The 18,590-nt window shown below is 37.9% G+C and overlaps 1 protein-coding gene across 1 annotated transcript; it reads left to right on the forward strand.

Annotated features, from left to right (window-relative positions):
* The first annotated feature begins 5,461 nt into the window (after window positions 1-5,461).
* On the forward strand, window positions 5,462-14,322 carry LOC126975860 (caseinolytic peptidase B protein homolog). Its single transcript, XM_050823934.1, has 6 exons — window positions 5,462-6,120; window positions 6,207-6,258; window positions 9,308-10,220; window positions 10,403-10,580; window positions 11,458-11,725; window positions 13,084-14,322. Exons 1-6 carry the CDS (start codon window positions 5,904-5,906, stop codon window positions 13,283-13,285), a joined length of 1,830 nt encoding a protein of 609 aa, XP_050679891.1. The 5' UTR covers window positions 5,462-5,903; the 3' UTR covers window positions 13,286-14,322.
* The last annotated feature ends 4,268 nt before the right edge of the window (window positions 14,323-18,590 follow it).

An 18,590-nucleotide genomic window follows, 5' to 3' on the forward strand; every position in this document is an offset into this window, starting at 1 on the left:
TGATTGTACTAGCTGTGAAAAATGAAAACAAAATAGAAAACAAAATTATGTCACTGTCAAAATGACAGTTGTCAAGTACAGAATCATTGAGTATTCAGACTCATAGATGTGCTGTGGGATAATATTATATCTATGGTATTTCTAAGGCTGAATAAACGCAAGAAATTGCAAGTTCAACTTCGGAAGGAACAGGAAGTAGGCAATACTGCGTTTATAAAGTATGATAAACTTTAGTATTAAATAATAATAAGAGCAATCACTGTCAGCCATTAAGTAAGAGGAACCTGTCTGAACCTCCGGAGATATTACCACCGCAGCCCGGTCGCCAAAAAGTTCAACACAACAGCAAACAACTACTGAAGAAAAATAAAGCTTCCAATATGAGAGATTATATACTCCAAAAACCAAAGCTGACCTACAACCAAACCGACACCTCGCATAAACAAACATAAACATCACAGCCCAATAATTTAACATAGCAACAACAGCCGGACCCCCTACTCTCCACTTACCTACCACCACCACTACTGCTGGTCACGGCAGGCGAGTCAGACCACAACCCTCCAAAGAATATAAGTTCAAGAGATAAAAGTTTAATTAATATTTGTACCCTCAAAGTCAGATCATTATTCAACACCTGAAAAACTGCTAGAACTAAAGACAGCTATACCACTATGGCATAAAAGGAACTGCGCTCGATCTTCTGACTTCATATATAAACAATAGAATTCAGAGGGTCAACGTGAATGGCAGGAGATCTCCTGGGACTCCTCTCAGTATGGGGGTACCACAAGGGTCTATTCTTGGACCGTTCCTCTTCCTTATCTATATAAATGATCTTCCTAATCTTATAGAGAAAAAACATAAGGTAGTATTGTTTGCGAACGACACTTCACTGATTTTCAAAGTGAAAAGAAACCAAGCTATGTATGACGAAGTGAATGATATTTTATCTGCCATCGTGTACTGGTTTAGCGCTAATAACCTATTGTTAAATAGCAAGAAAACTAAATACATTAAATTTGCCGTACCAAATGTCAAAAATGTAAATGTTTGGTTAAACGGAGAGGTGATTGCACCAAAACCATTCCAAATTACAATGGGGAAGGATTGGCGAACAGACTTAGTTCTGCAGAATACGCGGTTAAAAAGATTAGACAATTAACTGACATAGATACGGCGCGACATAGATACTTTAGTTATTTCCATAGCATTATGTCCTATGGTATATTGCTATGGGGTAACGATGCTGATATTAATACAATATTTGTGCTGCAGAAGAGGGCTATTCGCGCTATTTATAATCTAGGTCCTAAATAATCATCGAGAGCAAAATTCAAAGAAATTAACATCTTGACTGTTGCTTCTCAATATATTCTTGATAATGTAATGCATGTACATAGGCACATAAGTGAATTTACCAGAAACTGTCATAACCATAATGTTAAGACCAGGAACAGACATAAACTTATGATGCCTACTACTCGGCTTAGTCGAGTTAGTAAGTCTTTTCTGGGGCGATGTATATGCTTTTACAACAAGATTCCAGAAAATGTTCATAACAAAAGTATTCCGTTATTCAAAAGAATTGTTAAGAAACGTTTGTGTGGTAAATAAGATAAATTACTTTCTTAATGATACCACAGATCGGGAATGGAGTGACCACCCTCAGGCTATTAAATAATAAGTTTAATTGTACAATATTACTTTGTAAACATATTTATTAGATGAAAAAAAACCCCCTGAGTTTGTTGCGCCCATTCTTCTCAGGTCTGAGGCATTCATTTTGCAATTGGTGGTAGTTTTTTGACTTTCAATAAGTGATGTCACATCTTATTTTGAATAAAAATATTTGAATTTGAATATGTTAATTAATCAATAATCATTATAACATCAAAACGTATACACGGTTACATTAGCTGCAACTATTTAATGTGATAAAAATTTAAAATACGTGTCTTTTACAGTATAAAAAGTGTTAAATTACTAAAGCTAAGTGTGTATAGATCATAGTGTAGAATTAAAATCAGTGCTTTATCTCCGTTTTAGCTAAAGAAACACAGAATTTCTTCCTGCAGTTCTGATAATTTTATTTAGAAATTAAGTTCAACATAAAAAGCGACAAATGACATATTCTGAATAGTTTGACAGTTGCCATCGTGATTTCGACATCGGAATGTTCGACGTCAATGACAAATGACATATTCTGAATAGTTTGACAGCTGCCATCTTGACTTCGACATCGGAAGTGTTGCCATATTAAATAATAAAATTTACCAAATTTATTTTAACAAGATTTACTTAATTTTATTTTTTTGGAGATTATAATAAATTACTAAAGCGAAATAAATACACCATGAGTTTACAGTGTGAGGCGTGCAGCAATAGTATAAATGTTACTCAAAAACGTATGCCTGATAAAACAGCGGAAAGTGGGAGATAATAGCAAGACGCCAGTCCGTGGCTCCAAACCTCAGGGGTCTATTACTCAGCCATCTATCAACGTGTGTATTCCATCTCAAATATCTGATTTATTGCCTCATTTGGAACAGTTGTTAGACAAAAAATTATAAACTATTACGGAAGAGATAGTGGCGGAAATAAAGAGTTCTCTTTTGAAACAGATAAAGGATGAAGTAAAAGCTATCTCATCACAGTTTAATTTAATTCAAGAATCATATCAGGTCCTTCAAAATGAACACCATGACCTTAAGCAAGATGTTGTGAAATTGCAAGCTGATATTGTTGAAAAGGACGATCAGATATCAGAACTACGTCATTCAATTAATAAGCAGCAGCAATGGTGCCGGCAATCAAATATTGAAATTGTTGGTTTACCTGCAGCGCCAAATGAAAACCCCAAGACACTTATGGTGGAAATCGCGAAACATGCTGGTTTAGAACTGTCTTTTGATGAAATAGAATTTGCACACCGAGTTCAGCCTTTTCAAAGTACGCCCAAACGCCCAAAACCACTTGTGATAAAGTTAAAAGACCGTATCTCTAAGGATAGAATACTGGCTTGCGGAAAACTAAAGGTATCACAACAAAGGATATTGGATTGAGCGGTTCACCTACCAGATTCTTTGTCTTTGAGCATTTGACCCCAGATAATAAATCTCTTTTGAAAGAATCGAAGGATTTGGCAGGAAAAAAGTCCTACAAATTTGTTTGGGTGAGAAATTGTCAGATTTTTTTAAGGAAAAACGAGGAATCACCTGCCATAGCTATAAATACAAAAAAAGATTTATTAAAAATTGTATAACTTCAACAACTGTGACCTTTTATGCTTCACATATGAAAATATCTAACTTATTGTTTTGTAAATTTAATACATCAACTTCTGGTTTCTATTTCGTGGAATTTGTTAATCAAAATTTATATAATGTTTTTCCCAATAAATGTATCTTACATAACACATCACACACACACCACACATATTAATAGATAAAGCGTCGTATTGCTTGGTTATAAAAGTTATCTGCTGTCATAATTTAACTAAAATATTTTTAACTATAATTTTGAAACTATTGGTACCGGTAACAAATGATTAATGCGCTAAAAGTATTTTACCAGAATGTTCGTGGGCTACGTACGAAAACAGGCGATCTTAAACTTAACATTTTGTGTAATGACTATGACATTATCAGTGCTACGGAAACCTGGCTTACAGATGGTTTTCATAATGGAGAATTATGTGATGGCCGTTATGACGTTTTTAGGTGCGATCGTGATTTTAGTGCAACTGCAAAGAAAACTGGCGGTGGTGTCATGATTTGTTGTAAAAGAAATCTACTTGCTCAAGAGAAATCGGAATGGTCGTGTATTGGCCTAGAATCACTTTGGATTACCATACCGAGTAGTACACTGGGATCCCGTAATCACCGTCAGCTTCATGTCGGTGTTGTTTATATGCCACCTGATAAAAATCAGGCCACAAATCTTGTGACATTTACAGCAGCACTCTCTAATTATTTAGTTAACAATCAAAACGATAATGTACTTTTATGTGGCGACTTCAATCTATCTCACGTGAAATGGTCTCAGCAGGAGGTAAGTCACTTAAAAAAAGGTTCAATAGGTCTTCAAAATGCTGCCATAGAATTTTTGGATAAGTGCAGCATAGCTGGGCTGGAGAAATACAACTTTCTGACTAATACAGCACATAATACCTTTGACTTAATATTTTGCAATTTCCAAATTGATATACTGAGAGCTAAGCAGTCACTCGTTCCAGAAGATAATTATCACCCGTCCTTAGATATAGACACAACTGATCTTATTATTAAATTTTTGAAAAATAAATCTATCTCTCGCTTTAATTTTCATAGATCAAACTTTATTGAAATAAATGAAGGCCTTTCCAAAATAAACTGGCATGACACTACTAGGAGACAACATCAACGACATACTTGATATATTCTATAAGCAGATTAATGATCTGATAGCTCTGTTCACACCTAGAATTACAAATAAATCATCAAAAAAATTTCCATGCTGGTACAGTAGAGCACTTATACACGTGGTAAAAGATAAATTAAAACATCACAAAAAAATGGAAAAAATATAAAAATCCGCTAGATTTCGATGAATTTTGCTTACTTCATTCAAGACAAAAACTTTTACAAAAAAAATGTTATAACTTTTATATCGATCGTATGCAACAATATATCAATAAAGATCCTACCCGTTTATGGTCATACGTTAAATCCCTAATAACGGGTAATATAGGTCATCCTCACACTATGTCATACAACGGAAAAGATTTCAATAATGACACCGAGCTGTGATGTGCTCTGCTTTTAGTCAACACTTCGAAAGTGTTTTTGAAAATCCCGCAGATTCCTATGATGATTATGAACTTCCTTCGGGTTGCCTAAACAACGAACTTATATCGAAAATATCAGTAGATGCACATGAAATAAAACGACTACAAAGACTGAGAAGAGGCTCATGATTTGATTTCTACACAGTATATAATAGTCATAGATGATTTCAACGCACAGATCGACAAACCAAAGAACTATGAGAGCAGAATAGCAGGCATTCAAAAGAAACTATATGATCCCAGAAAATGTACAAACAAATGTGTTACGAAATTTAAAAGAATTGTTAAAAAACGTTTGTGTGGGAAAGGTTATTATAGCATAAACGATTTTTTTAATGACACCACGGACTGGGAATAAAGCGAACACCCTCAGGCTCTTATATGTTTATTGAACTCTATAAATGTTTATTGAACGATATCACATTGTAATCCATATTTTATATTAAAAAAAAACCGCTGAGTTTCTTGCGCCCATTCTTCTCAGGTCTGAGGCAGTCTCTTTTGAATGGGTGGTAGATTTTGACGTTCAATAAGTGATTTTAAATCCTATTTTGAATAAAAATATTTGAATTTGAATTTATTATTTATTTTTATTATTATTACTAGGGCAACAAGCGAAAATTACTAGAATCTAGTACAATATTCGAGAATATATTATCTGATAGTATTTCTGATTTGAGATTTCATAATGATTGAATTTTCATTAACTAATGCTTATTGGCTATTTCCCTCTGTCTTCTTTTCTAGGTTTTTCCGGTCAAGAATTATTTTATCAGTATTCAGATTTAATTCAAACTAGTTATGTCATTATTAATTGTCAAAAGAGTAAAGACAAAAGTAGTAAGCACTGTTAAAAAGTAAATTTGAAATAAATACAAATAAGACTGAGTTACACAGACGTACATTCAATTTAAAATTATAAATTCGAAACAATGGTGTAAATAAAAATTATGTTATTATTTCCCAAAAATGGAAGAAATACATTACTTCTTTCCTATTTATAAATTTTAACGAAATAATTCAAAGCTATGCACATCATTTCACTAACGTTATGAAATTATTAATTTAGAAAAGCATGGCAGTAAATTTTCTTTCTTCAGTAAGATTGTTTCTCTCTCCATCAAGACCAACATTTCGCCTACTACTGGTTCCGTTGCGGAGAGCAGGAACCGCCTGTTATATTTATGAAAACTCATTCAAGGACAAATATTCATCATTTAGAAGAAGACACTATATTGTGGGATTTGCTTCCTTTGGTTTGGCTTTACTAGCTGCTAGTCAAGCTTACAATGGTAAATAATGCAAAAATAAATAAGTTCATTTCTAATCATGTGATTTCACCACTGTTGTATTACCTGAAGTTAAATATTTGTTTCAGAAAAGCGCTTCTTCAAAGCTGCAAGAATTGGCAACATAGCAGAAATTCAGAAGTAAGTGGAAATAATTAGACCTATATATATTTTTGAATATATTATCTACTTATTCTGCTGTTAAAACACAACTGCTGAAGTTACATTTATGGTGATCTAAAGTGATGAAAATGTGAGGTAATAGTAATTATTTAGGCAATTATCTCAAGCTAAGCTCAACAGCTCAACAGGTCCTATCAAAACACTGATATAGATGAACCATAATTATTTACATGGTACCATTCCAATTATTATTCATTTAATTTTATCTTTTATGTCTCATTTTATTTTACGACCAAAAATTCTTGTTTCCTTACAGGAATTGGCTAGTGCTGTATACATTACTAGCTGACCTGACAGATGTTGTTCTGTTCATAATAAAAAAAAATGCGGGTGGACTTTCGTAATATCCGCTTTAGCTGATTCTTAGCTGACCTCTACTTGGCGAAAGGAATATTCCTACCAAATTTCAAGTCTCTATGCCTGTTGGTTCCCGAGATATTGTGATGAGTGACTATATACGTGGAAATCTCTTAAATATATATATAGATTAACAGTACACTATGTACAATACTAAATACTATTTACATCAAGCTTACTGCCATAGTAGAAAACAAAATGTATGTTTATTTAACTTGATATTGTTATATTAACATATATTTTTTTTTTGCAAAAAAATTAAAAAAATTAAATAAATATGTATACATGGCAAGAATACTCAGTCTTTTTGTAGCACAGGAGCACCACTGGCTCCTCAAACCAGACAATCTTAGTTCAATAGGGCATGTCAAGATTACAAAAATAAGTGTAATGTAATGCATGTAGGTACACCAGCATCCAATGAATGGAAAATAACACAGGTAAAATTGATAGAAACCTTATAACCTGGTTCAAGAAGTGTCATCATGTAGACTTTTCCAGTAATAGAAGAATTTCTATTAAGGCTATTTAAACCATAAATTTGATTGTATCTAATTTTTATAAAAAAAAGAAGAAGCCGCCTTTTGAAGAGTATCTTGTACCCATTCTTCTCAGGTCTTAAGCATATCCGAATGTGTGGTAGTCACATTCTATTTTGAATAAAAATATTTGAATTTCAAAATATAAAAGAAAAATTATATATATATATATATATAATTTGGACAAATAAACATGAATAATGTTAAGGGTATATTCAGATTATTTTAAAAATAACTTAACTAATTAAGGAATTTATACAAACTAGATTTCCATTTATAAACAGATGAATTGTGGATGTCAGGAACTTCACTATTTTTGAGTAGGAGGGCATGGTTACTAAGATTAGTGTGTACAAACATACAGACACACAGACAAAAATTCTAAGAGTAATTGTTTTGGGTTCTATTGCATTCATAAAGCCCCCCTATAATAGTTTTTTTATATATCTTCCATGATTCCAGACTGCTACCAGTTACGATTGTATTATTTACATTGATAGTAATGATATACGAAATACTACTCTCTTTTGCAGAAAATATGGGCACCTACATAAATAACCTGTTTCACTGGCTTCATCTTCAGATTATTTCATAATTCTAAGTAGCTTGTGACATCATAATACTTTAAATAAATAAACAAAAAGTAGTTTCTATCAATTTAATCATTACATTTAAATGGAATTAATGAAAAATGATCCCAGAGTCTAAACAGCTATTTGCATATATCTGTTCATTAAATAAAAAGTAAAAGTTTAATATAGAGTGTGGCCCCTTTGCTAAAATGATAGCTTGTATTCATCCGGGCATGCTATCAGCTATTCTTAATTATTTATTGTGGAATACACTCCCACTGCGCAGTAATTATATTCCTTACCTGATGTTTTGCAGAGCGGGCTGCACCGATATTACTCTATGGGATTGCGGGCAATTGCTGGCCAATCCAAACGACGAATCCCTACCTCTTAGAGATACGCTTCCACGTCGCCAGAACGGTGATCGCGAGTGTTATCGTCCATAAAAATAAAATTTTCTCCAACAACCGTTAATGCGGGTTTTACGTAAGGAATTAGTACTTCTGATATGTACCGGTGTGCATTCAAAGTGCGGTTTTCTATGAAGACTAACACCGTACGGTCCAATACAATAATTGCTGCCCAAAACATAACTGAGCCTCCACCATAATGGTTTGTTTCTTCAAAGCAAACTTCTGCGAAACGTTCTCCTGAGCGTTGTGGTACTCGCCGTCGTCGGTCCTCACGATATAGCGATCTTCTGGCTTCATCTGAGATTAGAACTCTACCCAGTTCTCTTGAGTTCACGTCACACAATTTCGAGCGAAGCTAAGTCTAGCAACTCTGTGCTGGCGGAGTAATTTATTGCCACAGGCTGGACGGCTACTGCCTATATTGGAAGCGAGAAGACAGTCCATAAGCTGGTTTGCACACCTCTCTCTTCCTCTAGAGTCTTTTTGATGTTGACATAAGAAGGTTTGCGATTTCTCAATGTCTGGTTCACTGGGAAGCAGTCATCTCGAGCTCCTGTGCATGGTTTTCTTCCAAACCCAGGCGTTCTACTGACGGAAATAGTCTCTTGATATCGCAATAGACCAAATCCTCTGGACAGTCGACTCACATTTAGCCTCTGGGACACATAACATTGACTACACCCTTCCTCAAGTAGCGCTATATTTTTGCTGGCCCTTATCGTTCTATCAATCAGATTGAGACCGCTTAGTAATGGTATCAAGACTTAAAATATCAAGAAAATAGGACAACCCGACAATAATTATCCAAAAATGATTTAGAGTTATTACGACCTATAAACGATTCCCGTTACGATACGCAATTAACTGCAATTTTTGTTAAAGTCCGACTATGTCTTAAATTTGAATTTGGAATTAACTTTTTTAAGCACCACAACACTCATAAAGATTAAAACCTCTTTTGGTATTGTATTTTCTAAAGGGTCGGAAAAAATTAAAACCGCCTGTTTTTTTGCCAATCAGTTTATATAAATTTTTTATAAGATTTGTGTATCTATGATTCATTTAGTAGCTTTTCTGTTTCATTAAAATATTGTCTCTGATAATAGTTTTCTGTCTTTAATTTTAGACAAATTATAGCTGCTAAAGATGCTGGAGTAGGAACTAGAAAGGGCGACGAAGGTCCAGCTGACAGGCGGCACTCTCTTGGTTGGACAGCTCTTATGGTCGCTGCGGCTAATAGTCAGCCAGCTGCTGTCAAGGAGCTCCTTAGACTCGGAGCCAGGCCAGATCTTCGTGAGCAGTATGCTGGTGCTTCTACCACTGCGTCATCTACTGGACTTCACCCCCTTGAAGTTCTGCAAAAAAGAGAAGATGAATTTTGTGGTGCAATGAATGCTCGTGCTTCATTTCTTGGCTGGACAGCACTTCACTATGCGGCTCTCGCTGATTCCTCTGCATCAGCCCAGGAACTCTTGGAAGCTGGGGCAGACCCCACACTGCGTGATAATGCTGGCCGTCGAGCCCTACATTATGCGCGAGATCCATCGCCCACTCGGGACCTCATCTTGGAGCACTCAAAGCGATGGGAGGAAGCCGCAGCGGCCGCTGCTGCAGAACAGCGGCGAAAGTTTCCACTTGAACAGCGCCTAAAACAGTTTATTGTGGGTCAGCAAGCCGCAATAGAAACTGTGGCAGCTGCCGTGCGAAGGAAAGAAAATGGATGGGCAGACGAAGAGCACCCTCTAGTGTTTTTGTTCTTGGGTAGTTCAGGTATTGGAAAGACCGAGCTAGCCAAGCAACTAGCAAGATACATGCACCGTGATGACCCTGCAGCTTTTATCAGACTGGACATGTCAGAATACCAAGAGAAACACGAAGTGGCCAAGTTAATAGGTGCTCCACCGGGTTATGTCGGGCACGAGGAAGGGGGACAGCTTACACGCGCGCTCGCTCGCCGGGCTGACGCAGTGGTGCTCTTCGACGAGGTCGATAAAGCACACCCCGATGTTCTCACAGTTTTGCTGCAACTGTTTGATGAGGTAAGTAACATAATGTTTAATTAATAGTAGATATTTTTTTTTATAAAGGAGGAGGAATCTCAGGATTTCTGGTCACCCAATAATGTGCGGTCACTGCACGTGTCTGTCATCCATGTCATTCGCTTGGACACACTGTGGAAATCCGCCTCTACCCAACTTGTACACTGCAATTGTGGTAACAGGGTCGGCTGACAGACGGCAAGGGCAAACTAATAGAATGCAAGAACGCCATATTCGTGATGACGTCGAACCTGGCAGCGGACGAGATCGCGCAGTATGGCCTGGAGCTGCGGCGTGAAATGGACCAGCTGCAGAAACAACGCGCACGCGCACGTGCAGCGGCCGGCGAGCCCACCACGCGTACGTATTCTTCTACGTTTTATGCCTTATCGGTCTCTCGAAACAATTTTAAAAGGCATGGGGTAATATTAACCTTGTTCAATTTAACTCCCCCAAGAAGACTCAAGTTTTCGCGTTTACCATAAAACAAAAACCATATCGACGCTCTTAGACATCACATCCTTTAAAGCCTCGCCTGGTATATACTTGCACACTTGGTCTCAAGTGATTGTCAATTCCACACTCATCTGGAAGGCAACGCTAAATTGACTTCGAAGAAGCTAGGCGCCATAATTAGAGCACTATAATACTTCCGGCCTACATCCTAGCACTGCTACAAACGCAGGTCCGGCCACATATGGAGTATTGATATCATCTCTGGTCTGGTGCACCCCAGTATCAGCTCAAACCATTTGACCGCCTGCAACGAAGAGTTGCTGAAATTCTCGGGGATCCAGCGGGATCTGTGAATGGCTAGATCACTTGGCGTCGCGTGGAGTCGTCGCTTCATTGTGTATCTTCCACCGCATTTATCACGGGGAGTGTTCCGAAGAGCTGGTTCACCTGATTCCTGCCAGCGAATTCCACTTTCGCACAAATTAACCTGGATGTGTGGCGGACCTCCACCGTGCGGTTTTCAAGGAACTTCCTTCCACGACCTACAAAGCTGTGGAATGAATGAGCTTCCTTATACGATGTTTCCGGGATGATACGATATTTAATACGATACGACCTTCAAAAAAAGCGCGACACCTTCCTTAAAGGCCGGCAACGCACATGTGATTCCTCTTGTGTTGCAAGGGATTGTGGGCGGTGGTGGTAACTTAACATCAGGTGAACCGTACGTACGTTTGTCCTCGTAATATGTCAAATCGTCGATGTTCTCACTTCTCCGCAGCGATCCGGGAGGGTGACCTGCCAGAACAATCGCTGGAGGTGTCACGGCAATTCAAGGATAGCGTAGTGCGGCCTATACTGAAGCGGCACTTCGGGCGCGACGAGTTCCTCGGGCGGATCAATGAGATCGTGTACTTCCTGCCCTTCTCCCGCCAGGAGCTCCTCACGTTGGTGCAGCTAGAGCTGGCGCGATGGGCGGATAAAGCGCGCGAACGGCACAACGTGGAGTTGCGCTGGGAAGGCGGCGTGTTGGGTGCCTTGGCTGACGGGTAACTGCATTCGTTATTAAACTAGACGCTTAAATACGCTGTGGTGGAGGGACTGGATGCACTTCACCTCCCAAAGATTACCGGGACAAATAACGGAGGGAGAACACAATACATATTTCTTCCTAGCGCTTCGTCCACGTAGATAAAGGGTTTTAAAAATAATAAGCGAGTTTGGAATTGAAGATTCAAGTCATGTCCTATTCCAGTTCCTGTTTCCATTTTCGCTCCCGTTTCCAACATATTATTATGTTAAAGTTATGTCGCGGAAAATTGCTATGGCAAACCAAACCTACTATTGGTATAGTTATAGCTCATCGACGTGATTTTTACCCTGGTTTTTCTGGGATAAAATGTAGCCTATGTCCTTTCCCAACCAAATTTCATCAAAATCGGTTCTGTAAGCTCCGACCTAAAAGCGTAACAAACTTACATTCACATTTATTATATTAGTAGGGATGGGTACTTGGATACGTACTGCTCTCTGTTGCGTCGCAGTATCAACTCGAACCTTCTGAGAGCGTGCCACGTAGATCTTTGTCGGTAATCCGGTTCGATCTCTTGAACGGGTTAGTGTAGAGACGTCGATTTAATGTGCGTCTACTTACTACTTACTACTTTTATCACGAAGATTGTTCCGGGGAAGTATTCCGCCTTCGCGCATTTAACTTGGATATCTTATTGCCCTATATTGGATGCATGGAGGCTGGTGTCGGATGCATTGATTGGCAAAGCAAGCAGTTCCATCAGAACAGTACCCAAGACTTAGTGTAGGGGTATATATGTAATTTGATAAGATCCTGATAAGTGTGGCTTTGGTTTGTTCCAGGGAAGAAATGATTACAAATCTAAACAGACAAATGTCTTTTTGTAGGTTGTTATAGAAGCTCTCGAACGCACAACTAATTAGTTAATTCTTAGAACTTGTTTGGTTCATTGTGTGGCCCCATACTAAATTAAAGTAATATGTCTAGTCTGTTTGACAAAGCACCACCGACATCCTCTAAGATTTTACCATGTTTTTGATACGAGTCCAACAATATTTTTTCTAGGATTAAAAAGTTTGTTTTAGGATCAACTGTTGAGCATTTTTTACTCGTGAGAGAGTCTGAACTGTATGTTTGATTGCTTTTTGAGTGAACGCTATGGAAATAATTCATGGCGCCACGGTGCATAAACCAACCGCTAACAAACAGAACCGCTTCAGATAAAAGTCCAAAGTTTGTTTTTAAGACAAACATTCAGTTTAACTCTTGGACTAACTTCTTATCATCATCACATTTGTGTATCGCTTTGGAATGCTATAAGAAAAATTCCCAATATCATAGAATCTTCAAGGTGGGCGTTGGTGTCGTTTTCAGATACGACGTGCACTACGGCGCCAGATCGATAAAGCACGAGGTGGAGCGACGCGTCGTGAACCTGATCGCGCTGGCGGCGGAGCGAGGCGTACTCGGGCCCGGCTGCGGCGTGCTGCTGTCGGAGGCGGAGGGGCGTGTCACATTGGCCGTGCGCCCGCCCAAGCAGACGCGCTACGAGCCTCTGGACGTCACTGCGCTCTAGTCCGTGGTGATCGTGCTGGAACATCAGCTAGCTGTCAATTTGAAAAATTGTGATAATTACTTACGAGTTAGAAATGGATATGACTCATAGGTACGGTGATAGTAATGCCACAATGTAATTAGTATATTTACATGCAATATTCCTTAAAATTGTAAATTGATAAGCGACCAAACAGATACAGGTCTTGCGGAATTTGCTGTCGCGTTATATACGACGTTCTTCAATACAGTTGCGGGAAAAAGAGAAAGGGCAAATCAATAGTTATTTATGCAACTGTTGTGTAATAAGGGGTATTAAAACACGTATGTGGGTAATGAGTAATAGTATCACATGAGTGTTTTAATACCTAATTATCAACCGTTGCATACAAGACTATCTACACCCATAATATGAATTATCTATAAAAGATTCTAAAACAGTTAGCTTATGGCCAAACATTGAAACACCTAATGTCCTAATAACCACTACATCAACCTAACGAGTGTTGTAATGAAATTCAGTACAACATTACAACACTCGTTTGGAAGGTATTGAAGAACGCTTGCAGCATGAGTCATGTCTATATATCCAAACACGCATTTTAGACAATGATAATTTGTAAATAGATAATACTATTGTGTATTACAAACATAACATATAACTACCTTGTTTTATGTTTAAACTAAGGCATATGTTGTTAAATTATAAAGGTATAATATAAACAGTTAGTTGTTTCTGAGTGATATCCCTTAATTCTGGGATTGTGTACACAAATTTAATTAGTACCAAAGTTTCTGGAACGCGAAAGCGAAAGTTGAACGCCTCACGTGTTACGCCCACGCTCTATCACCAACAAAGCCAACCCTCCGCATGTCCGCATGATCCTTCTGAACAATGAGCGCTGGGTCGTAACCCGCTGGGCGCAGGTTCGAATCCTGCATCGTCCACAAATTTTGGTACAGATTAAATTTGTATAAATAAAGATATCATTTGATACCAAATATTACTCATCGAAGTACAAATTGTGCAATTTTAATATCATAATATTTAATTACCGCTTCATTCGTTTTATTTAACCCATATTTGTCATCATAAAAAGAAACAGTAAAAACTAGGTTAGAAAAGAAAATCAATCGCATTTTTTTTTCAACAGTTCTTCGACACAGCATGAGAAAATCTATGGCCCCATCGGCTTGTTCACTAATGATGGGAAGACTAGTCTATTGAAAACGGGTAAAAGTATCTAGAGATGCCACGGTCTTAATATATTGTAAGGTTGTTCTAGTTATTAATTATATAAGTTATAAGTTGTGCTAGGTGAGTTTGTACCACCACCTGATGTGTTCACTTGTTATTTTGTACCTACTAGTACAAAATATTCTAAAGAAATGACATGTTTAGGTGAAGTAAAGACTCCGACATAGCCCAGACAATTGCGATACTGAAGTGGCAGTGGGCAGGGCACATATTCGGCGAACAGATGGCCATTGGAGCAGTTAAGTCCTCGAATGGCGACCGCGTACTAAGAACTAGTGTTGGTAGGCAAAATGAATCGACGATCTGGACAACATCGTTGGGGAGGTTGGATGAGAGCAGCGAAAGACTGATCGTCGTAGAGATCGTCTTGTTCTGTTTACGATTAAATAATCATCGAAAAAGAGAGTAATTACGGGTACCACAACGGCGCCTATTTCTGCTGTGAAGCTACTGCTTCACACATTACTATGTGTAGGCATTACTGTGTTTCGGTCCGAAGGGTGCCTTAGTGAAATTACTGGGCAAATGAGACTTGACATCTTATGTCTCAAGGTGATGAGCGCAGTTGTAGTACCGCTCAGAATTTTTGGGTATTTCAAGAATCCTGAGCGGCACTGCATTGTAATAGGTAGGGCGTATCAATTACCATCAGCTGAACGTCCTGTTCGTCTCGACCTTTATTTTCATAAAAGAAATCTAAGCTCTGCTTATAAGAAATGACAAGATGTAATCAGAGAATACCTATATTTATTCTTATTGCTACTGGTAAATTATCACGGGTAATACTAGAATGGTCGCTAATAATGGGCCGATGAGAAAGCTCATGGTCGCTCAAAGAGCAATGGAGAGGGCTATGCTCGGAGTTTCCCAGCGAAATCGAATCAGAAATGAGGAGATCCGTAGGAGAACGAAAGTCACTGACATAGCCCAAATGATTGCAAAACTGCTCGGTGGACAGATGGCCGTTGGGACAGTAAAGTCCTCAAATGGCGACCACGTACCGAAAGACACAGTGTTGGTAGGTGAAAAAAGCTGGATGAGGGAAGCGCAGGACCGAGCGTCGCGGAGATCCTTGGGGGGAGGCCTTTGTCCAGCAGTGGACGTCTTCCGGCTGATGTGATGGGTTTTGGCTAGAAAGTACAAACGCGAAACTTGTGAAGTATTAAATTTATATTGTGATTATGAGATATTGGATGAGGTAACTTAAGATAGGCATATGTACCTAAACTCGGCAAGCTGTTATTCATTAGGTATTATATTATAAAAGGTAAGAAATATAAGCGATAGACATCGGCATGAACATTATGGGACAGCCTCTGAAGCTTAAGCAATAAGATGGAATTGTGCTAGGCTTAATACCTTCGTGGACAATTAGCGCGGAGATGTAGCATGTGATGTAAATTCATAGACACAATGTGCCGTACACCTTGCAAATTGCAGCTCAACGTGTTCCCAGTGTAGGGGAACATGGGTATCAGTGGATCATTTTTTTTTGTATTGATGTTTTGGTATGAGTTTCTTCTTTACTGATCAAGGTTTTTATTGTAATATGCTAAGGCATTCCTTATCTTTGGGATACGTGCTTAAAATGACTATTTTATAGGTTAGTATCCTTTATATGATAGTTTTTTTTAGTGCAGGGAATTGACCCAATGTGGCCCATGCACGGGTTACAAAGAATCAGGGTTCGGGCTACAATGGATCAAATGGGGCACCCTGAATCACAAGTATTTAAAATTCAATAAAACTTGTTTTTATTAAATGAATCTCATTATTAGTTTAAAAAAGATATAATAATAAGTCATAGCTTCTGTTTTTAATCAGTCTATAAAGTTTCTAAATCACAAAATAGTCTTAAAGATCAATCAATCTAGAAAGTAACTAAAGATAGGTTTAATAACATAAAAAATATAGATATTTCAAAATTTAAATCTAGGCCACAGTAAAACAAAAATAAACCAATGAGGCACCCAAAAATTAATAAATATTAAATATTACGTGTTCAATTTTTAATCTTATGGCTAACCTATCTCAAACTTTTGAACATATTTAGAACAGAAAAGAAAACTTAAACTTAACGTAAATCTATGTTTGTAAATCAACGTCGAAATAATAGTCCTTGAGTCCTTTTTATGCTCCCAGTATACCCACCCTTTTCTCCTATTACTTTTGCAATGTAATAAATATTTTTACTCTTCACTTTAAATAATAATTATACGAAGTCCCCTTCTTTTGGCAATTTATCAGGATTAATTCTAAAGGACTAATGAATTTCCTAGTTTGTGCATTTGAGTCTATAAATGTACTAGAAGTTGGCGTTGGGCCATTAAATGCAGTGCAAGGTGGTTCTACAGGTAATTGTTTGACTGGTGTACAAGAAGCTGGTTCAGTTAAAAGTTGATGAAAGAAAATATTTTCTGAAGGAAGGAAGGAGATATCAATGGCATTAGTTCGACGTCATTTAAGGTTTCAATATCTTTCGAAGCTGATTTGGCAAATTCTGCAGATTATGTATTTTGAGGGTCGGCTAAAGACGATGTTTCGTCATGAACAATTGCCGATGATAGTTCTAAAGGCAGAATTGTTGTTGAAGGAGTTCTTGTTCTGTTCTCGTCATTGTCGTCTCTGAAAATATCTTCATGTTGTCTGTTGTCTGGGTTTTGATAGTGTGGCCTGTCGGTAACTTCACTGGGTCCTCGTCAGTAAAAATATCTCTGTTGAAAGGGAAAATCCCTGTATCGCGAAAGGCATTGCATATGTTAGCCGGCGTCATTGCTTTCAAATGGGCATCTCCGGGACACACCCAGCACCTTCATAAATTGAGAATGTTTTCCCTGGATTGCGCATCATCCAGTTGTTAACAGCCTTGTTGTAGGCAGTTTTTAATGGCCTAAAAACACCAACGTCTAGAGGTTGCATTTTACCGGTTGAATGCGGTGGGACAGTAATAATAGTCACCCCATTTTCTTTGGCTAAATTTAGTGCCTCAATACAAATGTGCGACTCATGATTGTCCAGTATTAGAAGGCTAGGATTAATTTTACTTGAATTTGTGTGAGTTATAAAATGATGTAATGTCTTTGCAAATAATTCTCCATGTATCCAGCCAGATTGTTTTGCGAGTCCTAAAGTGCCAGGTGGTGCGTCATTTATTATGTGTTGCTTAAAATGGACCCTTAGAAAGATCATTACGGGTGGCAGAGTATTACCCAGTGCACTCACTATGTAACACGTAGTTACTAGTGTTCCGCGCTCTGCACTGGTAACTTTGGAAACCTGTTTTTGGTCTTTGGGGGCGAGTACTTTGGCTGATTTTTGAACTGTCATGGTGTTGGTTTCGTCTAAATTGAAAACCCTGGTTTCGTTCCCAAACACAATTTCTCTCGACATAACGTTTTCTAAATTGTCAAAAAACATTTTTACGTTATGGCGGTTGAAAGACGTGGCACGGCTCAAACTGCAACCTTCAGGTGTTCTTAGGCTTAGATCAGGATGTCATTTCCTAAAGCCATAAAACCTATCAGTTTGGTTTCATGGCATTTTTGTGGTACCTGGATATCATTTAGCATCGCCATCTCGTATGCAAGCTTACGGATACGTGGCATTTTAACCTGTAAAAAAAGTACTTTGAAGATCGAAGCTCTTTGGGGTACAATAGATTGTGATCCAACGAAACCCATAATAACATGATTCACTGTAACCCAAGTACCAAAAACACAAATAATATTTTTTACATTAAATAATTTGCTTTTTTCCTGAACCTCAGTACGGTTCTATACGATTGAGTACATATATATAAAGAAAAAATGCATTTAATAAAAAAAAATCCAAGTAACTTTGCAGTAAGACAATTTTAAGTAGCACGTAAAAATTTTTTTGCGTACTTACCTACTGATTGATGCGCTATCGCGCGTCCTCCCGCTATGATGGAAAGATTGCGACTATTTGGGCCGCGCGGGGTATGGAAGAGCGTTATTGAAACCATCGCGTGTATGTGTGGGTGCTATAGATACAGAACTATATTAAATGATTCACTGTTCCCCGTGATCCACTGATACCCATGTTCCCC

This window comes from Leptidea sinapis, chromosome 38, assembly GCF_905404315.1.
Source record: "Leptidea sinapis chromosome 38, ilLepSina1.1, whole genome shotgun sequence".
Taxonomy (NCBI): Eukaryota; Metazoa; Arthropoda; class Insecta; order Lepidoptera; family Pieridae; genus Leptidea; species Leptidea sinapis.

Excerpts from the sequence above, each read along its gene's own strand:
- LOC126975860 (XM_050823934.1), top strand. The coding sequence starts at position 5,904 with ATGGCAGTAAATTTTCTTTCTTCAGTAAGATTGTTTCTCTCTCCATCA. Across the intron at positions 10,221-10,402 it reads TGCTGCAACTGTTTGATGAG|GGTCGGCTGACAGACGGCAA; the intron begins GTAAGTAACATA and ends TTGTGGTAACAG. Across the intron at positions 11,726-13,083 it reads TTGGGTGCCTTGGCTGACGG|ATACGACGTGCACTACGGCG; the intron begins GTAACTGCATTC and ends TGTCGTTTTCAG.